Raw genomic sequence first — 26,081 nt, forward strand, 5'->3', positions numbered from 1 at the left:
CTGGTAGTTTTGGGCAAGTCTGAAGGTGGAGCTGGTTTCCAGGGCTAGGATAGCAAGATGTTTCTGGAGGAGTTTGGGCTGGTGGAAGGGGACTTCGTTTTTGTGAAAAGATTAGCATGGGATGTGTGCCTTTATGTGAGGGCAGTTTTTCAGAACAGGCCAAAAGTCCTCTCCTCCCACTCCCCCTGCCTGAGCTGGGGGTGGAGCATGCCGATCGATGACTTCCTAGAAGGTCAGAGTCGGAAGGGACATCAGAGAGCCGGTCAGTCCAAATAATCCTTGTGCCACAAAGAAGGTGGGGGCCCTTCCAGAGGAGGAAGGAAGGGTCCTGGCTCAGTGTTGCGCTGAGGGTGATGAGGTGAACGTTCTAGGGCTCAGGTGGCCTCAGAGGTGAGGGATGTGATGGAAGCTGCTAGGGGTGTGTTCTCTGTCAAGTGAGGACTGAGATTGTCAGAAGATATTCTGCCCAGATGGAGGGTAAGGTGCCACCCTCCCCCAACGCAGGACCCTATGCATCCCCAATCCGAGCTGCTTTCCAGATGTTTCCTTGGATGCTGGATGCTTTTTGTTGACTTCTGAGTTAGGAGTTTGACCCCTGGAATAAGCACAGGGAGTAGAATGCTAACTTCTCTGCTCAAGTTCTGGCTCCAGGCCGGGCTGATTTCTGTGAGGCTTTGTGAGAGGCTGAAGATCATGAAGGTGGGGGCCAGGAGGGGGGCAGCTGTGACAGAGGGCCGAAAAGAGATTGGGTGGGGTTGCCATTTCTACCCCACTAAGGGGTCAAACCCGTGAGTTCCTTCCTGAGATAAAACAATGAAGAAATCCTCCTGTGTGCAACTCAGAAATAGGGCCAGGGCTGGGAACCCCAGAGGAGTGGACTGGGTGGGGCTCCCAGTCTCCTTCAAGGACCCAGCAGTAGTATGGAGGCTGGGACTGATGGAGAGATGGTTTGGGCCCTCAGGGATCATCACCTGGACCCATCCTGTCTGCCTTGACCTCCACTTCTCTCCCTGAGACTCAAATGACACTAGGCACTGGGTTTCAGCCAGAGAGGTGGAGTGGGGTGCTCTATTTCAGCCCCCCACCCCAGTGTCCCCCCAAGGGGATGTGGGTTGGGTTGGGCAACCTCCACTTTGAGGAACCTCGGGGTTGGCTCAGGGGCTGTGTCAAAGGAGGAAGGGCCTCATGCTCACCCCAGTTTCTTCAAGAGGTGTGGACTTGGCGGGCATGCTGAGTTGGGGGAGAGGCTAGCGATCTCCCATATCCTTGGGATTATGGAGAGTCTTTCTGCTTCATGCCAGAAGAGCCTCCAGTTCCTGGTGATGGTGGTCTGCAGACTTTTCTTTCAACCATGACTGGAGGCCTGCTCAGAGCCTTGCAGCAAGTCAAGAGAAGGCCTGGACTGTCGGACCCCAAAAAGATAACCCAGCAGGATTAAAAGAGGCAATTTATGTAAAGCATGTAGTTCTGGCATCTAGGAAGTTGATCAATAGATGCCCAAAGCAAGTGCCCCGAGCTGTTCCCTACCCTGGACTCCCCATTCCACAGCGTCAGTCCTGAAGTTCAAAAGCAGACCTGGAGTCTTGACCTTCAAGTGTGATGGGCTTCGCTCCCTGTGAGACTTCCACTTTACTTCCTCCCCTTCCCTTCTTCAGCCACTGAGCCCGCTCTTTTCCTCTGCCTCCAGGATTGGGAGGTGCTGGTCTTGGGGAAGCTCAAGTGGGACCTGGCCGCAGTGATTGCCCATGATTTCCTGGCCCTGATTCTGCACCGGCTCTCTCTGCCCCGCGACCGACAAGCCTTGGTCAAGAAGCACGCCCAGACCTTTTTGGCCCTCTGTGCTACAGGTAAGAGTCCCACACACACGTGTGCCAAGCCAGGGAAATCAGAAGACTTGGAAGGGTGAGAGGGAACTAGGAGATCCAGTTTATAACTTCCAAATTTGTGAAAATTCTATCCTCTAAGCCCCCAGTATCAGCAGCAGAGCTGTCTGGGATCTCAGAGATGCCGCAGCCCCCCACCCCCACCCTCACCCCGAGTATGTAGCTGGGGACACCAAGGGCTTAGAGAGAAGTGACTTGCCCAGGCTGTCTCAGTGACTAAGCCAGGCCAAGAACCCAGGTCTCTTAACCTTAATTTTGTGTCCATACCAGGAAGAGACCCATTCACTCTCTGGTTCCTGGCCTGGATCACTTACTACCCTGACCCTCTCCCCGGCTGCTCTTACACCGCTCACTGCCGGGGTGTCCCGGTATACCTGTGCTTTATTCATACAGCCTGGCACTTTCTGGGAAATAGACGGTGCACGCTGGTATTCATATTGCTTCCTGGTCCCTTCTCTCTTTCCTAGACTACACCTTTGCCATGTACCCCCCATCCATGATTGCCACAGGCAGCATCGGAGCCGCAGTGCAAGGCCTGGGTGCCTGCTCCACATCTGGGGACGAGCTCACGGAGCTGCTGGCAGGGATCACAGGCACTGAAGTGGTGAGTACTGGGCAGCTGGGCAAATGGCCTCAGCTCATGAGGTAGCACTTTCCCCTGAGATTCCAGCAGAGGGTGCTGTGGACCACCCCCAGCCTGGTCTCCACTCCAGGTTTCAAGTGCCCCACCTTTGCGGCTTCTGTGGTCTTTTATCTCCTGCCTTGGTCTGGAGAAGAGCAAGTGTTGCGGGTGGGCCGAAAGGCACTGCCCCTGGGTACCCTTTTCTTGCCAAGCAGTATGCAGGAGTGGGGGTGGAGGATTCAGTGTCAGATGTCGGGCCGCTCTCACACCCTCTTGCCACATCCTCTTGCCAGTTTCTGAGAACTGAAGGCTGATTCCTGGGGTTGGGCCGTGGCCTAACCTCCCCAGACTTCCCTGTGTGCTGGGAGGTGTCCTCCTGTACCTGCTGCCAGATGCAGGTGGAGGGGGGGAAGAAGGGGTGGGAAGCGGACCTTCCTCACCACTCCCCCTTGTCCCCAGGACTGCCTGCGGGCCTGTCAGGAGCAGATTGAAGCTGCCCTCAGGGAGAGCCTCAGGGAAGCCGCCCAGACCTCTCCCAGCCCAGCGCCCAAAGCCCCCAGGGGCTCCAGCAGCCAGGGGCCCAGCCAGACCAGCACCCCTACAGACGTCACGGCCATCCACCTGTAGCCCTGGAGAGGCCCCCTCGAGTGGCTGTTGACAGCAGGAGGGGACCCTACCACCCCCTCCCTGGCTGCAGGAACGGAATCATGCCACAGCTGAAGCCTGAGGGGGCTCCTTCCCCTTGCCCCTTGCCAGCCAGAGGGGTCAGGTCCTACCTATCCCTGCAGTGTGCACTAAGGGGCCTGGCCGGCCACGGCTGGGGGCCAGTCCGGCTCCTCCTCCTGCCTGCATCCAGCCAGCTCAGCTCTCCCGGGGGGTTGGCTGGGCTGGCCAGAGATGACATTGAAGTTTAGTACATGTATCAGCATTCCTTTCTAGGGGCTCCCTTATCTGGGGCTCTCAACTGCCAAAATTGAACCCGAGCCCCTGGCAGAGAAAGCTCGGAGTCCTAACCACTGGACCGCCAGGGGATTCCTTAATTACTGCATTTGGATTGGGGTCTTTCTGAAGAAGCCTCACATGTTTTAGATACACATGAGGGGCAAGAATGGATATCCCCTCTCCAAGCACTTGGAGGCCCTGCATAATCCTAGCTGCTCCTAGGAGGGGCCCCGGCCACCGTCCAGGGGCAGGAACCAACCTCCTTGCTTTGCTTTCTGCTCAGCTTCTCCTGTGTGATTGGGGGGAGGGGGGTGTTAGTACGGAAGGAAGTTGTTTTAATTTATTAATTACTTTGAGTACAACTGTATGAGGGTGTGGTGGGGCCCTTCTCCCCCCGCCACAGGGGTGGTAACCCTGGCGGTTGCTGTATTCCTCCCCTCTGCTACTCGCTAGAGGATCTTCATGGCCAAGGAGCTGCTATGCCTGGAGTGGGGCCATGCCCTCCTTTCCCTTTGGCCCTCTGCCCCATCCTCCAGGAGCGGGGGGGTGTTGTGGAATGAAGCAGGGGATGACCTGGTGATGACCAAGCCCCCTGTCCGGAGAGGGAGGCAGGCCCTGTTAACACAGGTCTTTCCTGAGGCTACAAGGTCCAGGCTGGTGGCCGAGGACCATCATGCTACCTTTATAATAAAGATTCTGGAATAAAACTGACTTTGGTTTCTTGGATTAGAGGGCAGTCTGTGGGAAAGCCTATTTCTAGACTGCATGGGGTAAAAGAGGCAGAAACCAACGTCTGGAGCAGGGGCTGTCACACCTTTTCTGTCTTGGGCCAGAGTAGACACTTCAGGCTTTGTGGGCCCTATGGTCTCTGCCTGTGTTATCCGAAGTTCTGCTGCAGAACCTGATGTGCGCATTTCTAAAAAGCACTGTGCCATGCAAAACTGCGCAATTAAAGCCACATGGCTTATGGGGAAAATGGGGCTTGAGACACAATACTCAAATACTTAAAGAAGGACACTTTTTTTTTTAAAGACAGTGTTTTTACACATTAAATGGCTAAGAAACACATATGGTAATAAATATGGCCCTTTATCTTGAAAAACAAACACCTGAAGTTGGCTGTGGAAGCAGAGGTTGGAAGGATGTGGAAGGCAGGTTGTGACACCAGATGTGGGTGTGGTGCCAACCCACAAGGTGAGCTGGGGGCGTTGGCACAGGTCTGAGGTATGTGCGTTTTGTGTATCATCTGGCTTGGCGCAGTGGGGGTAGCTTTTTGCTTTCATCTAGTGTCTCAAGACAAAACTATATAAATGAAATTTGCTTTAAGACCAAATAGAGTACTTAGGTTGGAACAAACCCATATTTGCAAAAGCAAGTAACAGGGTTCTAGCCAGGCCGCACTGGTCTCTGCTGCAGGGGCAGTGAAAGCAGTCAGAGGACCTGGAAATGGATGGATGTGGCTGTGTCCCAATAAAACTTTATTTAAGGACACTGAAACTTAAATTTCATATAATCTTCACCTATCACAAAATACTGCTGTTTTTTCTCCACCTCCCCCAACAACCATTTAAGATGTAAAAATCACTTTTCTCTCATGGACTATAAGAAAACAGGCATACACAACCCTGATTTACCACGCCCTGGTTGAACGCTTTCATTGGCTAAGAAAGTTAGAAAGGGAACTAACTGGTCTGGTGGTGACCCTGGGTCTGACCTTTCTCATCCTGAATTTCCACCTTCCTCTAGGTGCTTTCTTGTAGCTCTTCCAACCAATCTGAGACCTCCTCGTGTTCGAACAACCTCCTGGTTGCTGGCATTGTCCCCAAGTAGCTTGTGTCAGGGGCAGGTAAAGGCTGTGCCCTCTAGGGGCTGGCAGGGTGGGAACAGCCTAGAGAAGTCTTGTAGAATAAGGTGGGGGAAGTGTGTGGCTCCCTTGTAAATAGGTAAGAATCCACTGCTGCGCATGAGAGGGAAGCAGTGCTTGCTTCCAGCAAAACAAGGAAAGCAAAAATCTCCATCCATCACATCAAAACACTGAGGTTCAATAAATACCTGCCTTTTGTCTTTATCCACCTCCCAGTGACCTGACACAACAGCCTGAAAGGAAGTACCCATTCCATCCCTAGCTGGGACCTGGGAGTGCTGGGCTGTGGGACCTCAAATCAGGTCCCAGAACTGAGCAGGTATGCAGGCCTAGAACGCAAGAGGGAACCAGCCCTACTATGGCCCACTGTTGAGAACTGGGGAGTCAGAGGCCCGAGACCTGTCTTGGCCCTGATCCGGGTCTTCAGCTGTCAAGGCTCGGAATCACCTCCAGTCACCAGCAGGGATCCTGGAGTCCTTCCATGCTCCGCAGACCTGGGCGAGCTCCGCAGACCCGGGCGAGCGCTGCATCCTCACTCCATGGTGACGGGAACATCTTCTACATCTCGGGGGACAGCACTCTGCAACTCACGCCTGATCTCCGGGGACAGCTGGGGGTGGGGCTGCAGCCGGAGCAGTTCCAGGAGGGCCTCCTTCTGCTCTGTGGCCAGGTCGGCCTTGTAGCGCTGGACCAAAGTCAACAGGCACTGGTGCCAGAGCACGGGCAGCTCACGCTTCTCTGTCCGGAAGCCCAGGAAGTGGAAGACCAGGGCGTCCAGCACTCGGTAGGGCAGCGCGTACTTCTTGTCTAGCAGCAGCCGCAGGAAGATGCTGTTGGCCCCGCTGTACTCCATCTCTGCAATTTTCAGCATGGCCGCACTAATGGGGAAGGGAGGCAGGGAAACGCTGGGGAAAGCTGCTCCTACCCCAGCCCCGCCACGGGCCCCTAAACTGTGCTGTCCCTAAAGGGAAATCTCTGCATTCTTCTCCCCTCCCCTAACTCCCTCGATCTGTTACCAGGGCTATGCTGACTCACGCCAAATCCCCACGTCTGGCTCAGACTGCTTCTGTCTCAGAGTGTGTCCAAATGTCTCTGCCCCAACCTACTTTCTTCCCATGTTCCCCTCTTTCTCATTCATTCATTCATTCAACTCTTTACTGAGCACCTAGCATGTGCCAGGCCCTGGGACCTTGTTCCCACAGGACTGACACTCTTGTGGAGTTATCATATACCCATCGACTTACCCGCAAACCCAAAGGCTTATGCTTGACTCCTTCCCCACGTGTCCCCACCCCGCCCCAAGTCCTGGGACTCTGCTGTCGAGATGGGGCGCTCTGTGGTCCTGCACACCCGCAACACTACCTGGAGTGCAGCACGGGGATGGAGCACTTGGTGATGATGCTGCCCACGATGATGGCTTCCCGGAGGGTACAGGTGCCTGACTCGCACAGCGGGATCAGGATGCCTGGGGAGGGGCAGAGGGGCACGGTCACTAGCAGTCCAGAGTCAGAGAAAGGAGGTCCTGCAAGAGTTCTGGCCCTGCCCTTTCTTAATCGCCTCCTGGGTCCCCACCTTTAAACCAGGCTCCAGGCTTGAACAGGGCCTTCTTCAGGGCCATGTAGAGGTGGAAGTTGAGTCGTTTGTACTCAGCAATGTCATCTCGTACCCGGGGGAGCAGAACCAGGTTATAGAAGCGCTGGGCCATCCGTTCCTTTAGGTTAGAGGCAAAAATCCTAGTGGTTTTGGAAGGAAGGGGGAAGATCCCAGATCAGTTGACAGAACTGGCCTTTCAAGTATCACTGCGGATGATATTTGCATGCAAGAGATCAGAGGGTCCGGGGAGGGAGCTGGGTGTGTGCAGCACCCAGGTCAGATTAGAGAGGGAACAGGAGGGGCTGCAAGATGTACCTGAATGGGGGTGAACACTGTCTGTCTTCAGGTGAGCCAGAGCTCTGCAGACAGACAGGAACCAGCTGTTCACCTCCCCCTCTCTTTCAGGGGTCCCCTGTACCCTGCTGTGACCAGGGACCTGCACACACCTGGGGAGCCACAGACTTTTGAGGCCACCCTGACACTGCAGGGTTGTGTCCCTGTAGTTAGGCGCGTCTCCCCTAGAAACTCATCACAGGACGTTCTTAACAGGACCTTGGCCCCAGAACAGGAAACAGGAAAAGCTGGGGAAGTGATGCCATAAAGAAGCACAAGAGAGCTCTGGGAGGGAATGTAACCACAGAGAGGGAAAGCCTGTCCTTCCCACACCCAGCCTGCCCTACTGACCCAAGGCTGCCCCACCCCCATCAGCTCTACCTTGTGGCCTGGTACATGGCAGCAGCGGTCCAGGCCTCAGGCTCTGTGACGTAGAGGATCTGCTCCCAGTTGGAGAGTGCAGGGATGATCTTAAATGCCTTGGGCAGTTTCCCACTGCGGTACTTAGACAACACCTGCGGAGGAGGGAACAGAACCATCGTCATCGCTGCTTGTCAGGCGCCCATCTGAGTTCCTTGCGTCCATTAACTCACTCAATCCTCACAACCATCCTGTAAGGAGGTTCTAGTATCCTCCTCATTTTTCAGTGGGGAATTGAGATTAGAGTCATAGTGGGGAGCGGGACCCCTGAGCCTGCCCTCGGCCTACAAGAGATGTGGGCCCCCAGAGCCCTGGTGGGGGTGTCCCGTCATGGCTCTCCTCTCAGTCCTTACCTCCCGAACCCCTCTGTAGACCTCTAGGACGCGGGGGTCCAGCTGGGGCACAGGGAAGCCTGAGACCTCGGACATGGCCGTTTCGACTTCCGTCTGCTTCTCAGTTAACTTCTCCATGATGATGTCAGCCAGGGTGCGCCTGGGGGAACAGGAGGGAGGGGGGCGGCAGGGCCACGCTCTCAGTCTAGGGAGTTCTGGACGCCCCACGCCGTCTCTCGAGAGCCCTGATAAACCTGCAACCTTGCTGGGATGCGTGACCTCAATCCCCACTGGGCCTACCCACCCAGCAAAGAATCCCTGCAGAGCACCATGGACCAGGCAGTCATCCAGCTTAGGATGGAGCTTCGAGTTGCAAGGAGGCGAGGAACCTGGGCTGTGAAGGCGACTGCTGGGTTCAGGTCATGGCTCCTCCGCTCCCTGTGTGACCTTGGGCAGGTTACTCTGCCTCTTTAAGCCTCAGCTCCCTCCCTTATAAAACAGGGATGATAACATACCTACCTACATAAAGTTAACACATGGAATAAAACCCTGTTCTGACCTCTTCAGAGTGCCAGACACACCTCAGTGATATACTGAGATTTCTGGGAGCTGGGATCATTAGGGAGAGAGCATGGCATACCCTCTCCCCTGTTTCAATTTATTAAAATTGATGGGGAGAGGTCCAAGATGAATGATCTGTTTATCCCAGCCTCCTTACACACAATCTGACTGTGATGATTCAGAATTATCATTACATTGGGCTTCAGTACGATAAGGGCATCTTCAGGGGCTGCTGAAGTCTATTTAAAAACCACTCCTGTCTTTGGAGGGCAGGACTTCCCAGATGTCCCCTTCCACCACAGCACTTTAAAGCAATGTATGGCAGAAGCCAGACATTCCCTTGTACCATCTATGCGACAGACAATAGGCAGAGGGGTCAGTAACCCATCCTCGGTCTCAGAGCACTTGAGTGGAGGAAAGAGTCAAAGCCTGGTCTTTCAAGGTCTGAAGGTCAGGTACCTTACAGTATATGCGTGCCCCCCAGTTAAGCGGCCTGACTGCTGAGTCCATGTGGGTCTAGCCGGCTCTCTGCAGACACTGGCTGTCGCCCCTCAAGACTGTCAGGAGCCCCTGTTCCTAGCCGTTTTACTCTTCTGTTGAAAACCATTCTGCTAAGCTTGTCAGAATGAGCTGCCAAAGCAGAGGTACGGGCGCTGAGTGAGAACCTGAGAGGCTCTCTGGAGAGACCAGCACATGTTCTGTGATATCCACCTTGGATCCTGGGCGGCAAGCTGGGAAAGGGACTCGTGCCTTCACTGTGCCCTCAAATACGCGGCCGCGGAACTCGCCGTTCAGCCCCCGTCTTTCACAGCGTTAACCCGCGGAACTCGCCATTCAGCCCCCGTCTTTCACAGCGTTAACGGCACCGACACCAGTACACTAGTGACGCTGGCGTGCGGGACCCACAACCAACCCGAGGGACCAAGAACAGTGTCACCGCAGCATCAGAAGGGCTGAGGGCCCTCGGCGGAGGCGCCTCTCTCCTGGGCCAAAACCCTGGGCTCCGGAGCCTGACCCTAGCAGCTTAAAAACCTGCATGTTTTTGACCCAGCATAGCGGTTCTCATTTGTTCTCATCTGGGGGATGATTCTGTCCTTTAGGGGACATCTGACAGCATCTGGCGACATTTCTGGTTACCACAGAGTGGGGGAGTGGGTCACGACTGCTGTCCAGCGGGTGCAGGTCAGGCTGTTTAACAGCCTACACCGCACAGGACAGCCTCCCCAGAAGAGACCTATCCAGCCCCAAATGCCAGTGGTGCAAGGGCTGGAAAACCCTGGATAAAATGACAGTTACGGTGTGAAAGAGATGTGGCCAAAGAAACTGAGCCTACTGCTAAGAAAACTGAGCATACCAAGACCAAATGCAACGGGGCGGATTGCCCTGAGACAGAATAAGGCCTTGCAGCGACGTCACCAGGCAATTCAGGCAGTTCTAAGACAGGTGGACAGAGGGCGGGAGCTATCTTGAGTCTGCATCATTCTCATTCAGAGCAGTCCTCAGAGGATGCGCCACTTTCGTCAAGGTGGCTCCCCAAACTGGCAAAGCTCAGGCCCTTCCCAGAGATGGGGACTCAAAACTCTGCCAGAGCATACACTTTTCTGCATCTCATGTTTCTTTCCTATGTAGTTGCTACGAGGACCTGCTCTCCCAAATCCCGGGCCGTGCCAGCCCTACCTGGCAGGAGGGCTCTTGTTCATGAACATCTCAATGGCACGCTCATCCTCGGGGTCCACGACTACCTCCGCCTGATAGCCCGGCCCTGCCATTGTGGCAGCCTTCTCCAGGGTGGGCCACTCCTCGTCATCTGACCCATCCTGCGGCACTCCTGGACCTGGAAGAGGGAGATGAAATGGGTGAGCAAGGCCACGTGGTGGGTGAGAAATTCAGAGGTCAACTCAACTCTAACCATTATGGTTATGGTCCAGGCCTCACACGCTTCTAATAAGTGCATGCTGCCTTCCAGTCCCCAGGGGTGTGCAATCCTGCTTGAGAACCAAAATGTACATGTATGAACCAAAGAGACAGTGATAGCAGTCTCATTCGAGACTCAAACGAGAGCGAACACACTAAACTGTTATATAATATACATAACCACCATGACCGTAAGGAGTAGGTACTATTATTATACCCAGTTTCAGATGGGGATGCTGAAGCACAGAAAAGTCGACTGACTTGCCTACCGCAGGCAGTCTGGGTCTAGATTATACATTCACCACCTCTCTTACACGCATGGCAGGGCTTGATTAGTGTCAAAATGAGTGGCAGAGACGATGTATACCACAGGCACTCAGAAGAGACGATGGATGCGAAGGATGCCTAGGCTCTGGATGGGCAGTACGGGAGCTGGAGGAGTGTGCTCTAGACCTGGGTAACACTGGCAGGAGGGCTTGCTGGGAAGCCCAAGAGTGTCTGCTAGGAATTCTCTGGTGGTCTAGTGGTTTGGACTCCATGCTTTCACTGCGGGAAGCGAGAAGTACAATCCATGCCATGGTTGGGGAACTAAGACCCCACATGGCCTGAGGTGCAGCACACACACATAGAAAACCCCCAGAGATACTGTGATAAAAGTTAAATAAAGGGGGAGGGTTACACGTACCAGACATTCTGTCTCCACATGCTAACAATTCCCAAATCTGTACCTGTAGGGTTACAGTCTCTCTTTGCTCCAGACCCTAACACCAGCTGCCTCTTATACAGCTTGTTCATGGACGACCCACAGGCACTTCAATCTTGGTCTGTCACTCCCGTTCCCTCCTAGGTCTACTCACCGTGTTCCACATCTAAGTAAATAGAACCACCATCCAGTCCATGCTAAGCCAGAAGCTAGGCAGCAGGCCTGCCTTGTCCACTGTCCCCCACTCCCAACACCCAATCAACTACCAAGTCCTTTCCCACTGAACCTCATACAATCTCTCTCAAAGCTTTCACAGCCCTGTCAAAGCCTAGATCAGTATCACCTCTTGTCTAGATTAATCCAACAGTCCCCTAACTGGTCTCCTTAGTCTGTATTCGTTTCCCACTCTTCAGGGCAGCCACTGAGACTTTTGTAGCTTTTGCTCTTATCTACCTCACCACCATTCAGCAAACGCTGAGAGTGCCTACCGTATGTGAGGCACTGTTCTGGGTGCCAGAAATATATCAGCAAACAAGAGAAAAACACTTTGCCCTTACAGAACTTATGTTCTAATGGTTGGACACAGACAATGAACTAATATGATATACGTTATGTTAAAAAAAAAACACAAATGCCACAACAAAGAAATACAGCAGAGTAGAGAAGTTGTGATGTGGAGACAGGGGTGATGTGTTGCAGTTTTTAATGGAGTGGTCAGGACAGGCCTCTCTGAGCAGGTGAAGAATTAAGGGAGGAAACCAACAGGAGTATGAAGACAGAAGGCCCCGCCAGGGTGAAGGCCCTGACTTGCCATTTTTAAGAAGTGATGAAGCCTATATGGATGGACTTGATGATACCATCCAACCATCTCATCCTCTGTCGTCCCCTTCTCCTCCTGCCTTCAGTCTTTCCCAGCATCAGGCTCTTTTCCAATGAGTCAGCTCTTCACATCAGGTGGCCAAAGAATTGGAGCTTCTGCTTCAGCACCAGTCCTTCCAATGAATATTCAGGACTGATCTCCTTTAGAATTGACTGGTTTGATCCGGATGGAGAGAAGAAGGCAAAGGGAAAGGAGCAAGAGAGTTCAGACTGACAACAGGTGCAGATCATATAGGTCTCTGTAGATCAGGTAATCCTCGAGTTGCTGAGCTGAGAGTAGACTGTAGCAGATACGGGATTCTTGGTAAGAGGCTACTGCAATCATCCAGGTGAGAGATCACCGTGGTGGATGCTGTTCCAAGATGGTGCCAAGTGATCTGATTCTGGATATATTTTTAAGGTAGAGTCAACAGGACTTCCTAATTGATTGGATATGGAGCCAGAAAGAGACAAGTCTGAGTTTTCTGTCTGGAGCAAATGGAAGGACATCGTGTCATTAATTGAGATGAAGTAGATTGGGAGTGGAGCAGGTTGGGGAAGATGGTCAGGATTTCTGTTCCGGATATGCTAAATCTGAGATGTTTCTTAGACTTCAAATTGGAGAAGCTAAAGAGAGAGCTGAAATATAAGAATTTGGGTTTCCTGGAAGAGATCAAGGCTGGAATATGAACTTGGAAGCAGTTACCAAATAGACAGTATTTAAACCTTGAACCTGATGACAGCACCACAGAAGTCATCAGAGGTGAAGAGAATAGCTCCAAGGATGCAGCGCTACGGCACTACAGTAAGAGGCTGGCGACAGACGAGCAGTCAGCACAGGGAGCTCCCTGGTGGCCTAGTGTAAGGATTCTGGGCTTTCACTGCTGGGGCTCAGGGTTCAATCCCTGGTGGGGGAACTGAGATCCCACCAGCCAGGCGTCGGGAGGGGGAGAACAGGAGCCAGCAAAGGATACTGAGAGGTGCGTGCATGTCCTCAGTCGTGTCTAACTCTTTGCGACCCTGTGGACTTTTCCTGACTGTAGCCTGCCAGGCTCCCCTGTCCATGGATTCTCCAGGTAAGAATACTGGAGTGGGTTGCCATTTCCTTCTCCAGGGGACTTTCCTGACCCAGGGATCGAACCAGCATCTCTTGCATTGGCAGGTGGGTTCTTTACTACTGCACCACCTGGAAAGCCCACTGAGAGGTGAAAAACTAGCAAAACAGGGATGTGATGTCTTCGAAGTGCAGTAATGATACTGTAGCAAGGAGGCTAGTGTTTGTGAATGCTACTGCTGCTGCTGCTAAGTCACTTCAATAGTGTCCGACTCTGTGCAACCCTATAGACGGCAGCCCTCCAGGCTCCCCCGTCCCTGGGATTCTCCAGGCAAGAACACTGGAGTGGGGTGCCATTTCCTTCTCCAATGCATGAAAGTGAAAAGTGAAAGTGAAGTTGCTCAGTCGAGTAGGACTCTTAGTGACCCCATGGACTGCAGCCTACCAGGCACCTCCATCCATGGGATTTTCCAGGCAAGAGTACTGGAGTGGGGTGCCACTGCCTTCTCCGTTTGTGACCGCTGCTCACAGACAAATGAAAGATGAATGTTGAGAAATGGATTAAGCAACTTGGAGGTCAACACTCTCAGAGGAGTAACAAAAAAAAAAATGACCATCTTTTAAATAATCTCACTCCCTTTCTGGCCTTTAAACAATATTTTTCTTTGTGCTCAGAGCCCTCCCCACTTTTCAGTTCTCAGCACAAGGATCATGCAACCTGGGAAACCTGACTCCCAAGACTAATGCTATTGTTGTATTATCAGAGAAACTATACTTTATCACGAGTGCATTATTCTAATTGCTGACTTAATTCTCTCTCTCTTGGGCTACCCTGTAAAATCCTGACGTCAGGTATACCTTTATCCTGTTTACATTTTTTTACCTAAACTCCTAGCACGGCGGGATGTGCGTAGTAGACATTCCATGATTACTTACAAAACACATAAATAAATGCTAGGAGAACTTAGCGGCGTGAGTAGCCACTTCCTGTTGGCCTAAACTCCGGGATGCCTAAAAGAGTGCCACTCTAAGGAGTGGGCGTGGAGGGCTCCGGCAACCTCAATCTGCCCCAGAGCTGGGTCTCCCACCCCATTACTTTTGCCAAGGCCCTCACTTTTTTGTGTGTGTGTTTTTTTAAATTCCAAGCTATTCCCCTGCCGGACACCTTTCAGCCGTCCACCCCAGCTACCCACCCTCCTCCTCGTACCCCATCCCCGCCACTCACCAAGCCGCGTAGTGCGCTCCCGCGGCACCGCGGGCCTGTCCCCGCTCCCATGCTCGGCCTCGAGCTCCTCTTGCTGCTGCCGCGCTTGCTGCAAAATCCGTCGGGTCAGCCGGGGCCCCACGTACTCTTCCTCCTCGTCTCCGGTTCCGCGACCCCGCCGTTTTTCTCGGGTTCCTGCCCGCACCGCGTCCCCAGCCAGGATCTGCTCGGCCAGCGGCGCATGCTTTTCCTGACCCCCAGCCCCGCGGGCCGCCTTGAACTTGGGCATTTTTGTAGAAAACCGGGCCGTGAAGTTTCCCACGTGGGTATGGAGGAAAAAAAGGCCCCGAGTGCGCTTGCGCAGTAAACACCCAGCACCCAAGAGCCCACCGGAGCTCACAGCGCCCCCTGGCGTCTGGAGGTCGGGTGTGCCAGAAGCCCCGTCCCACCCACCAAAAAGAGCTCACGGGTCCTGGAGCTGGGTCCTCCCGAATTTAACGTTGGCTTCTCTAAGTGGCTGTAGTCCGAGCTACACTTTTCTAGTTTCATGGGTCTGGGTCCAGGGTGCCCAGGCGAATGGGAATTCCCTGAGCAGCGAACCGGGGGATGGGGGCGGAGCGGAGTCGGACAGTGACGTCAACGAAGGACTTAGACACGCCCTTCCTCGTGGGCGTGTCGACTGGGCGCTGTGTTTTTACGTAAGTTCCGGAGCGCCTCCCTCCATCAGAGCTCTCTTTAGCGAGGTGGTTTCACCTCGTGTGGGCTGCTGAAGCACACCGCATTTCAGTTGTTTGATCCTCCCATCCTCCTGGCCCGACACCATGGGAGTGACTTGGTAGGACTTCAAAGGACTTTGTGGGGCGGGGTTTGGGGGCTTGAAGGCCCCTGGAGCCTCAAATATACCCGGGAGTAGGATCCCGACCAGGGTCCGCAGTCCCCCGGAAGACGAGCAGAATGTCCTCGGATTGTGTGGGTGAGGGGGCCACCGCGAGGGCTGCAGAATCTGCAGGCCCTTTTCCTCGGAGATTCGCCCCTTCTTCCTGGAAGGCGGCAGGTAAAAGGGTTTAAGAACCCGTTAATGATCGTGTACCTCCTTCCTTTTTTCTTGGTACAATTTCTTGACCGTGAAGAACGGGGTAGAACTTTAGGGTTGAAAGTAGTATGTCGGAACTCGGACCCGTCTGCAGGCAGGGCTTGGATGGGTAGGGGATAGGCAACAAGGAGATAGTATCTTTTTTAGGTTTTTGCCTGCCCTTGCCTACAGCCACTAAATGCAGTTAGATCAGCATGTGTCTGGTTCTAGTTTGTCCTTTGTAAGATCTTGAGTCTGGAGGAAAAAAGGAGCTGTTGGGAATTAGGAGATAGAAATTCCAGGCACATCACCTCTTCAGGGCCTGTTTCCTATTCTGTTTAATTACATGGTTGGTTTAGTTTCTATGGACTTATTTCTAACATGTTATAAGTCAGTGTGACAGGGAAAGGTATGGGGTTAATTCTCTTGGAGTCATTTAGTTCTAAAATGCTAGATTTCAGAGCTTTAAAACATATATATCTCGAGCATCTCTCCCAGAGAGGGCTTAGAGGCCAGGTTATCTGAAGGCAATGGCTCTAGGCTTCCCATATAAGAGCCTGTGGGAACTCCTCCTTCTGGTAGCCCAGGTCTTGAAGATTTGCCAGTGACTGCACATTTGCTTCCTGAAGTTGACATCATGAGCCTCCTTCAAAGTCCTGTAGTGTAAGAAGGATGCAAAGAATGGGAATGAAAAGTTTGCTAGGGTCTTTCATGGCTGTCCAGTGGTTAACACTCCAAGCTTCCACTGCAGGAGGCACCTTCTACTCAGGGGGCACGGGTTCAATCCCTGATTGGGGAATTAGATCCTGCATGCCTTGTGGTGCAACCAAAAAAAAGTGTGCTGCAAAGAGGCATGAAACCCTGGAAGTACCTGTTCTTTCAGGGCAGAAGGCAAGCAGGGAAAGGGCTCTCTATTGGGATGCTTCTCAACTTTTTCAGGCTTCTAGGACTTCTGACCCCAGTAGCATCACCTTAGGGATTCTCTTATATTTCAAAATAAGGCACATCATCATCATTACTTGTTAGTACTTTTTCTGATGGAGATTAGAGACAGTTTTAGCAACAGTAGGACTCTATAGCTTCATTTAGTTGATTTTTGGTTGATCATAAAGTAATGCAGTGTCCCCCAACATTCAGCCACATATGATTCTACTTAAGATTTTTAAATAGCCATGTAGCACTTAAACTATTATTTATTAATGTCTTCTTTTAATTCTCTTTCTTTTCCTTAAAGTATTTTAACAGACAACTATATTCCTGGGGAAGCATTCTGGTAGAGTTGAGAGCATGGACGTGGAGCCAGCTTGCCTGGCTTTGACTCTTGGCCACACCACACCAAGCTTTGTGACCTTATGCGAGTTATTCAACCCCTGTGTACTTTTCTTTCCTCATTGGTAACAAAGAGATAATTGTATATCTTATGGGGCTGATGCGAGGATTCAAAGAGTTAGTTCATAGAAAGGTCTTTGGGCACCACCTGGCACATAGCTGGTCCTTGGTGATGGTTACCTGCCACTCTGTAAAGGGGGAGCCAGTTTCCCAAACCATAGAAGGAAATCTTGGAAATGACTTTTTGTTTCATTGTTTTGGTTAAATTCATATACATGCTGTTGCCTTTCATGTCCGAGGATTAGAAACTTGAGGCTTGCTTTCTCTTTGGTCCCAGGATCCTTAAAACTTTCTGCCTTGATGGAAATGTTCTGTATTAGCACCGCTCCCAGCCACTTGTGGCTGTCAAGCCTTGAAATGTGGGTTTTGCAGCTGAGGAGTTGAGGTTTTAATTTTTTTATTTGTTTAAGTGTAAATAGTCGCATGTGCCTTGTGGCTACTGTGCTGGACAGCTTGCATGCAAAGTGTTAAAGAGAGTAATAATAATTGGAATAGTAATTCCAAGTTGAGGCTTTCTTCTTGATGTAGTCAAGACTGAAAAGAACGCAGAAGAAATCCCTTTCTCATTGTATGACTCTGTGTTACTGAACGCTCAGTCTTTGTGCCACCTAAAATCTTCTCTTGAACGTTGGCATACTTGCCACACTCTGTAAACGGAGGTGCTCTAGACAGGAAGTCCAAAGCACTGGTATGCATCCTGAGACCTGCTCTGGTTCTTAGTGGAGTTCTCAAGAGACTGTGGGCCTGTTTCCTTTTTAAAATGAGAAGGTTCAGGTTGATGGTGTCTGTGCACATACTGGCCCTGATGAGCTGATTCTGCAGGCAAGTGAATGACTCATTGATGATTTTGGTCCTTTTCCTTCCAGTGTGTCTCAGATGCCCGTGGCCGAGGGCAAGAGCGTCCAGCAGACTGTGGAGCTCCTCACCCGGAAATTGGAGATGCTTGGAGCAGAGAAGCAAGGAACATTTTGTGTGGACTGTGAGACCTATCACACAGCTGCCTCTACCCTGGGCAGCCAAGGTCAGTGAGAGATGGGCCTGTGGGATGGCTGGAACCTGGTTTGGAATTAATAGACATTCATGTTCATTGGAATCTTTCTGCTCTTCTGCTGAGGGTGGTGCTCTTGGCTAGGTGGTATATGTGTTTCTGAATTCATTAATTTTTTCCTTCATCTCTTAGTCTGGGCCTTTAAAGCACTTTTCACTTCTCAAAGTGTTGGTCACTAATTTCCTCAGAATCATCTGGGTTGCTTGTTAGAAGTGCAGGTTCCTGGCCCAGCTTACAGACTCACTGGTAATCAGTCATAATCTACATTATAGTAAGTTTCACAGGTGATCTTTATGCACTCCAAAGTTGGAAAAAGTCTTTTAAGCTCAGAAGCCTTTGTAAATGATTCTGTTGGAGCTTTAGAGTTTGGGGAACTTTCTGTAGAAAACCTTCCTGTTTCCCACACCTAGCCAGTGGCCTTGGCTACCACTTTAGCATAACCTTGATTTATGAATTAACTTTTGTTTTAAATGTATTTCAAATTGAGATGCATTGTGGCTGGTGGTGGTAGGGAGGTAAAGAGGATCTCTGAATAGGAGTTAGGGAACCTGGGTTCTTTTAGTCTTGGCTCTTCAGTAACTTGGCTTTGGATGGTTCCACAGCACAGTGAATAAGCCTAAATCATGGAACCGGATAACGGAGTCCTGCCTGCCACAACTAACTGCATCCGTGGGTAACTCTGCAGTCTGACTGTTCCTGTGCAGGTCACTTGCCTGTTTCCCCAGGGATTTATTCCCTGCCCTGCTCCTGTGAACTACATTTGCCCGGCCCCCCTTCAGTTCCCTTTGGCCAGTGAAAGGCACTGGCAAAAATTGGAGAGAGGAAGAAAGAGAGAGACAGCCTCTCTTCCTGTCCTTCTGCCTTGGGCTGTGTCTCTGGCTGTGGCTGTGTTTCTTCCTTGGTTCTACCTCCTGTTAGGCAACCCTTGTTCCTGGCTCTCAGAACAGCACATCTGCCCTTTTTCCTTCCAGCCCTAGGGATGGCAGCGGCTCCCTGTATTACTAATCTTTGGGTGACCTCACCATTCCATTTGATTTTTCAGTTCTACCAACGCTTGTACTTCGTTCCCTGTATTAAACCCCCTCTAAAGAAACTTACCTGTGTGGGCTCTGTTTTTGCACCCTTCCCAGTACAGTTATCTGCAAAATGAAGATAATTCCAGTATTTATCTCCTACTTAAATAAGTTGGTACACACAAAGCCCTTTGAACCAAGGTTGTCGTGGAATAAATAGCTAATAAATGGTAGCTCAAGAGCTGTACTGAATGTCATGATCAGTGCAATTGCAATGTTAATGTTTTTTTTGCCTGCAAAAGGCAGAATATAAGAATCAAAAGAGAGAACAGTTATGAAAGCATTTGGAAAACAGAACACTAGTATACAGATATGGAGAAGGCAATGGCTCCCCACTCCAGTACTCTTGCCTGGAAAATCCCATGGACGGAGGAGCCTGGTGGGCTGCAGTCCATGGGGTCGCTAAGAGTCGGACACGACTGAGCGACTTCACTTTCACTTTTCACTTTCATGCATTGGAGAAGGAAATGGCAACCCACTCCAGTGTTCTTGCCTGGAGAATCCCAGGGACGGGGGAGCCTGGTGGGCTGCCATTTATGGGGTCGCACAGAGTCAGACATGACTGAAGTGACTTAGCAGCAGCAGCAGCAGTATACAGATATAAGATGACATACTACTTCTGTGACACTCCCTGGCTTGGTCTCTGTTTTCCTGATCAGACCTTTGCTTTCAAGGAGCTACAGTCTAGTTGGAGAAACAGCAAGTTCTCGGTGGACAGTGGGGTAGGATGGAAGGAGGTCAGGACGCCTGGATTAGAGTTCCAGTTCTGTTGCTTACTGGCTCTGTGCCTTTAAATCAGAAGTTCTCACACTGTCTAGCTTTAGCATCACCCAGTGGCACCCCACTCCAGTCCTCTTGCCTGGAAAATCCCCTGGGCGGAGGAACCTGGTAGGCTGCAGTCCATGGGGTCGCTAAGAGTCGGAAACGACTGAGGAACTTCACTTTCACTTTTCACTTTCATGCATTGGAGAAGGAAATGGCAACCCACTCCAGTGTTCTTGGAGAATCTCAGGGACGGGGGAGCCTAGTGGGCTGCCGTCTATGGGGTCGCACAGAGTCGGACACGACTGAAGTGACTTAGCAGCAGCAGCAGAGGGAAGGCTTGTTATCACACAGATGGATGGGTTCCCCTCTCCTCCCCACCCCCACAGAGTTTCTGACCCAGTGGGTGTGGGGTAGGGTGGAGAATATACATTTGTAACAGATTCCCAGGTAGTGATGTGGGTGCTGGCTGGTCAGGGACCAAAAGCTTTTCAGAATTTTCTCGAGAGAGTAAAAACACTTCCAGACTCCCATAATGTGAGTTAAGTATGTAATCAAGTGAGTCTGCATGAGGACAGAATGACAGATCAGCTTCAGATGTCTTTATTGGAGGATTAAAATGTTTGGAACTGGACTTCCCAGGTGAAAGGTGTGACTGTGCAGCGGGCAGTTGGGAGGGTGTGGGGCGCGGTTGGTGCGGAGCCGATGGTGATCAGGCAGTGGCAGCGCAGGGGAGGCCTGCAGAGGCCACACCGCCCGCACTTGTCTCTGCACTCATCCGATTGCCACGCTCTCATCCCTGCCTGAATCCTACCCTCTCTTTGTACCCTACTTCAGGTCCTATTTTTTCCATGAAGGTTCTTCCAGCTGACTCTTGCCACTTTGACCACTTCCTTCCCTGAAGTCTTTCCTTCACTCCAAAGACTTCTGGTCTATCATCAGGCAAACACTTTGGTTTCATGGTCTTCTAAAAAATTTTCCACCTATCTTCAAAGAGAGTGAAAGTTGCTCAGTCCTGTCTGACTCTTTGCAGCCCCATGGACTATACAGTTCATGGAATTCTCCAGGCTGGAATACTGGAGTGGGGAGTTGTTCCTTTCTCCAGGTGATCTTCCCAGCCCAGGGATTGAACCCAGGTCTCCTGCATTGCAGGCAGATTCTTCACCAGCTGAGCCACAAGGGAAGTCCAAGAATACCGGGTTGGGTAGCCTATCCCTTCTCTTCTCAATCCAGGAATCGAACAGGGGTCTCCTGCATTGCAGGCGGATTCTTTACCAACTGAGCTATCAGGGAAGGACAATGACAGTCTTCAGTGAGATTGTCAGCTTCTTGAGGCCAGGGGCTAAGTCCTCTACTTACATGCCTTTTCAGCCCTAGCACAATGTTGGGGCTAGTTTAAGGACTTGGAAAACTCACTTCTCAGGAACTGGAACCGGTGAGCTGGGATTTAAAACTGGATCTTCTGATCTAGATCCCAAGTGCTTTCTGCTATGGTTGTACTACTTGCTTCCTGAGTTAGCTAGATGTCTTAAAATACTCCAAAGCCCCCCTCCCGTTGCCTTCAGGATGAAGTCTAAACTTGGGCACAGAAGACAAGGCTCTGGCCTCCCGTCCAGCCTCGTGTTCAAATTCTCCCCCGTGCTGTTTCTGTGGGGCCACTTCCTGTTTCAAAGAGGGCGGACTCCAAGGAAGGGAGTGATGGGCAAAAAAGAGAGCAGCTGCTTTGTATGGTGTGCTCAAACGCTGTTACTTTTATTTTCCTTGTTACGTAATATATGACTATACAGAAGACCATATGTAAATCTTGTGTGAGTTATTAGTCATCATCTTTAATCATCTATCTGTGAGCCCATCACTCAACTTAAAGTCAAACCAGGGACTTCCCTGGTGGTCCAGTGGTTAAGATTCTGTGCTTCTGCTGCAGGGGGTGCAGGTTTGGTCCCTGGCCAGGGAAATTCCCGATACTGTATGGTGTGGCTAAAAGAAAAAAGAGCAAGAGAGAAGAAAATAGACACTAAACACCAAAAGGCATAACAACCAGAATGCAAAAATGCAGGGCTGACTACAAATAATGGGGCGCAAAACTTACTCCCAACTATCAGAAATAAATATAAAAGCTAGGGAAAAAGTGAATTAAACCATTATCTGGACCGTCAAAAGTTCCAGTGTACCCATCACCTTTTTCTGTAGATTGGGTGGGTTCTGCCACGTGCTGCCTGGCTGCTGGTCTTCTCTGGAAAAGGCTGTTGGTGAGGGCCTTGCCTCCACCGCCCTCCAGGACTGCTGGGGTGATGCTGGATTGCCTCCTGGCCCTGTTCGGCACTTTGGCCTCTACTCCAGGATGTGCTAAGGAAGGTCTTGTCGCTGAGCAGGATCTCCATCCCTTGCAGGTCAGGCCGGGAAGCTGATGTATGTGATGCACAATTCTGAGTACCCTTTGAGCTGCTTCGCCCTCTTTGAGAATGGCCCTTGCCTTGTTGCCGACACCAACTTTGACGTGCTCATGGTGAAACTCAAGGGCTTTTTCCAGAGTGCCAAGGCCAGCAAGATCGAGACCCGGGGCACCCGTTACCAGTACTGTGACTTCCTAGTGAAGGTGGGCACGGTCACAATGGGGCCCAGTGCCCGAGGCATCTCCGTGGAGGTAAGACCTCGGTGGACTAGAGCAGATGTGGTGAAGGGCCTGGCTCTGCAGATTCCCGTGACCCTGAATGCGGGCAGATGTGTCTGCCTCCCTGATTCCTGTCTGCAGAGCAGCTACGCTTCCTTGCCCTGCATTTTTTACCCTTTCTTTAATCACTTAGGGACGCTCTAGCCCAGGATGGGAATGGGGAGCTGGATTCACAGCAGGAAAGCTTAGGAAGGCTGGCTTGCTGGAGAAGAGGAGGGATGGTCAAGGAGGGGCAGGTGAACTATTACATGGAGGGACCACTCAAAGTTCTGAAGCAAAGACGTGCCCTTCCCTTTGACATGCTGTCCACTTTCTTTCATGGTATGTGTGATGATTTCATCTGACATATATTGAAAATGACAAAGATGGAGTGTGACAGTAGCTGGCTTTGGGACCAGTGAGAGTCTGCAGCATCTAACACAGTCCCAGCACTGTAAGAAAAGAATAAGTAAACTGCAGGGCCTTCCTTTTGAACGTTTATGACTTAATAAGAGAGCCAGGCCCAAACATGCAAGCTGTTTTTGAAGTTAGTCTGTAAGAAATGCCATAAAGGAAGCACAGATTGCTCTGGGAGTTCAGGGTAGAGAACACTGCTGACTTTGGGGACTGTGATACCTCCTGCAGGATTAGCATTTAAGGAGGGAATTAAAATGTGGAGACCTGGGGATAGGTAAGTCCTCAAAAGCAGCACAGGAGGAGAAAAGGGCATTAGTGGTCATGACTACTGGGACACTCCAGAGATCTCTAGAGCTAAGATGTCCTGACTCTTTTCATTCATAACACACAGAGAATTTGCCAAGACCCACGGGGAACTCACTGTTTGTTTATCCTCCACGTTTTCAACTTTGCAACACAAACACACCCGGCAGTTTCTTTACTTATTTCTCCTTGTAGTTGCCAGTAATTTCCCCTGCCATCTCTCCAGTGAAAAACTGGGAGAGGAGAATGAGCAAGCCTAAGATCTGTATCTTTCAGCCCCTGTCACATGAGTTGGGAAATTATTTCTTAGGGTCAGAGCCCAGGTTGTATCTACCTTGGGAATAACGGTTGGTCTTGAAGTGACTTACGGGCCTATATGTCTTTTTGCCCTCTTGTCAATTCCCCCAACTCACACACACTCGCAGACTCTTTCTTCTGCTCTTTGTTTTCTCTCATAGAATTTTCCTGAGCTGTCCATGAATCTACACCCATCATAGCTGGGACTATAAAGTTCAGAAATAATTTGAAGGGACCAAGCTATGCCTCTGGGTCTTGTACACAGGGCTGTGAGTTGATAATCCCAAGATGAGAATGTTTGAGCTTAAAGGGTACAGTGCTGAGTTCAAATTCGTGGTGTTTGAGCTGGATATTTCCTGCGGGGCAGCTCTGGGTTGGAAGGTGTGTGTCATGGTCTCCGGGTTGGGGAAGATGGATGCAGAGGGCAAACGACCTGTCCTTGCTCTCACTCACCCTCCATCTCCCTTCTCTTGGTCCCCAGGTGGAGTATGGCCCCTGTGTGGTAGCTAGCGACTGCTGGAGCCTGTTGCTGGAGTTCCTGCAGAGCTTTCTAGGCAGCCACACTCCAGGGGCGCCCGCAGTGTTTGGGAACAGACACGACGCTGTCTACAGCCCAGCAGACACCATGGTCCAGTACATGGAACTCTTCAACAAGATCCGCAAGCAGCAGCAGGTGCCGGTGGCGGGGATTCGTTAGCAACTGGCAGCTGCTGGGCTGAGCTCTGTCACCGGGGGGGCGGGGGGAGGGGGGTTGCGGAACTCCACAGAAGGAGCAGGCGCTGTACCCTCAGGCCTCTGGATCCTGGAAATCCTGGGCAGACGGGAAGGTGTCCCTCCCTGTCTAGTTCCCAGCTGTGGCTTTTGTTCTGGGGCGCTGGACTCCCCTCCACTGAGCCTCACACAGTCCCTCCTGCACCTCCCCCACCACAGCTGTTTCAGCCCCTGCCTTGCTGGGCCTGGCCTATCCTCAGGAACAGTGATTATCCAGAGCAGAGACGTCTGGAGCTCCCCTGCTTTAGGGGAGAAGGTCGGATGGGGGTGTCCCTGCTGAGTGTCAGTGGGAAGGCAGTCTGTGTTAGCAGCTCCTGAGGATTTGGTCCAGGCGCACAGTGGACAGGCTGTGTGTTGCGTTTGGGCTTCGCTCAGAGGATGTGGCTGGGCCTTTCCTGGGGAAGAAGCAGGAGGCCAAGCTTATTTGATGGCTGTCATTTTCTGACCTGTTTGCTGAGGTAAATCGTGAGTTCAGTTTTCTAGGGTGTTGCCTGAGTCCTTTGAAGTCTCCCCTCTGGCCATCTTTCCATTCTGTAGGGAATGATATTAAAGCACTGGCTGAGTGGCTATAAGGAGAACCTAAAGTACAGAGGCTCTTAGAAGTTTATTTTTCTCTTCTCTAATAGTACAGAGGTAATCAGATAGCCCAGGGCAGCCTTAACTCCACAAGGTCATCAGGAACTTGGTTTCCTTTGAGCTTGTTGTCCAGCCACCCCTGGGGTGTTGTCCTTGGGCGACTTAGAGCATCATCAGCTACATGTCCAGTTCCCCTGGGGTAAGACAGAGAGAACAGTTTTCTTTTATAAAGGCCATGACCTGGAGTTGCTCCAGTCACTCTGGCTACCCCTGGCTGAGAGGAGCTATGGGACAGAGAGCCTCTTATTTGGGTGGTCATGTGCCCAGTTAAAATGCCGGGGGTTCTGTGACTGAAAGGTGAAGGAGAAAATGGATGTGGGGGCCCAGTTAGTAGCCTCTGCTCCAGGGAGCTCAATGGACGTGCCCAAGACTGTTCTTGCTATTTTGCAAAGAGCACCCCTGTAAGTAAGCCATTTGTTTCTGAGTTGGACTGAGATGGGGCTGATGTCAGAGCCACTTTAGCTGGATTATTCACATGGGGACGTCACTTCTGCACCCCTGGAGTCAGTCTCAGCATCAAGAGCTCTCCAGTTCTCGTGTGCCCAGAGCTCGGGGTTAAACAGTTGACCTGAGGCTCACGCTGCGCTTCATGGTGTCCTGAGCTCTTACTCCTTGTCTCATGGGCACCTCCAAGCTGCTCATTTGACCTCCATCGCCTGCCCACCGCCCTCCTGCTGCAGAGATGCTCAGTCCAGCTAACCCTGAGGTCACAGTCAGAGTTGGTCTTAGAAAGCGAGTTCATGTATGTACTGTGGGTTGTCCTAGGATCTGTCTCTCATAGAAAACCCAGAAAGAGAAACCGTTTTCAGATCTCAGTGCTCAGATCTAAGCCTCTGTGACAAGAATCAGCTAGTGGTCACGTTTCCCTTTTAACTTTGGCTGTAGGAAGCTCAGTTTGACTTCCTGACTATAGAATCTGTCATCCGTGTTTTTTGTTCTCACCTTCCCCTGGCTTCGTTTGTTTCTTCGTTTTTTGGGGTTTTTTTTAACATTTTAAAATGGAGATGTGTTTTAGATATTAATTTATATATAATAAAATACATAGATTTTTTTTAATGTTTTTGGTCTTCTGATTTATTTTGGCTTTATCCAGACTTACCTGTTTGTATTTTGCTGTAGACTGCTTTAAATCTTCTATGAGATGAGATAGCATTTTGAGCATAATGTGTTCCTGAAAATAAACAGAAATCGAACGTGGTAAATATGACTCTAGATTTATGCATTATAAGGAGGGATTCCTATTACTAACTCCCTAACTGTGTCTTTTAGATACAGTCTTGGCTCATAAATTTCCAGAAAGTCTTTGCTTTTGTTCTTTTCCCTTATTTTGAGCATACATTTGACCAGATTTAAGTCCAGTGAATGCCAGATCAATCTATA

At 51.1% G+C, this 26,081-nt stretch overlaps 3 protein-coding genes across 10 annotated transcripts in view; 2 read left to right on the forward strand and 1 right to left on the reverse strand.

Moving 5' to 3' along the window:
- The window catches only part of CCND3 (cyclin D3), a 95,122-nt gene extending 90,968 nt beyond the window's left edge, over positions 1 to 4,154 (forward strand). For all 3 annotated transcript variants that reach the window (XM_055571426.1, XM_055571425.1, XM_055571427.1), the window contains 3 exons: positions 1,688 to 1,847; positions 2,351 to 2,487; positions 2,965 to 4,154. In XM_055571426.1, coding sequence (XP_055427401.1) covers positions 2,365 to 2,487; positions 2,965 to 3,132 — 291 coding nt within the window. In that variant the 5' untranslated portion in view covers positions 1,688 to 1,847; positions 2,351 to 2,364 and the 3' untranslated portion in view covers positions 3,133 to 4,154. The remainder of the gene's footprint in view (positions 1 to 1,687; positions 1,848 to 2,350; positions 2,488 to 2,964) is intronic.
- Positions 4,155 to 4,451: 297 nt separating this feature from the next.
- Positions 4,452 to 14,715, reverse strand: BYSL (bystin like). The gene is made up of 7 exons (XM_055571419.1): positions 14,305 to 14,715; positions 10,228 to 10,384; positions 8,011 to 8,149; positions 7,619 to 7,752; positions 6,884 to 7,044; positions 6,674 to 6,776; positions 4,452 to 6,189 (listed from the first exon to the last, which is right to left on the reverse strand). The coding sequence occupies exons 1-7, from the start codon at positions 14,570 to 14,572 to the stop codon at positions 5,844 to 5,846; spliced, it is 1,308 nt and encodes a 435-aa protein (XP_055427394.1). The 5' UTR covers positions 14,573 to 14,715; the 3' UTR covers positions 4,452 to 5,843.
- A 243-nt stretch (positions 14,716 to 14,958) lies between these two features.
- MED20 (mediator complex subunit 20) overlaps positions 14,959 to 26,081 on the forward strand; it is a 53,010-nt gene continuing 41,887 nt past the window's right edge. For all 6 annotated transcript variants that reach the window (XR_008711543.1, XR_008711544.1, XR_008711542.1 and 3 more), the window contains exons 1-4: positions 14,959 to 15,118; positions 17,611 to 17,765; positions 22,018 to 22,271; positions 23,776 to 23,967. Coding sequence is in view for 3 of the 6 variants with exons in the window: in XM_055571430.1 (XP_055427405.1) it covers positions 15,105 to 15,118; positions 17,611 to 17,765; positions 22,018 to 22,271; positions 23,776 to 23,967 (615 nt within the window). In the remaining 3 variants the exon portion in view is untranslated. The remainder of the gene's footprint in view (positions 15,119 to 17,610; positions 17,766 to 22,017; positions 22,272 to 23,775; positions 23,968 to 26,081) is intronic.

The sequence above is a fragment of the Bubalus kerabau genome, chromosome 3 (assembly GCF_029407905.1).
Source record: "Bubalus kerabau isolate K-KA32 ecotype Philippines breed swamp buffalo chromosome 3, PCC_UOA_SB_1v2, whole genome shotgun sequence".
NCBI lineage: Eukaryota > Metazoa > Chordata > Mammalia > Artiodactyla > Bovidae > Bubalus > Bubalus kerabau.

What these genes read in the sequence shown, in the direction of transcription:
- BYSL (XM_055571419.1), bottom strand. Translation starts at nt 14,572, where the DNA reads ATGCCCAAGTTCAAGGCGGCCCGCGGGGCTGGGGGTCAGGAAAAGCAT. An exon ending in AACAAGAGCCCTCCTGCCAG is followed by an intron (nt 8,150 to 10,227) that starts GTAGGGCTGGCA and finishes CTGTTCCCCCAG; the next exon opens with GCGCACCCTGGCTGACATCA. An exon ending in GCCATGTACCAGGCCACAAG is followed by an intron (nt 7,045 to 7,618) that starts GTAGAGCTGATG and finishes CAAAACCACTAG; the next exon opens with GATTTTTGCCTCTAACCTAA.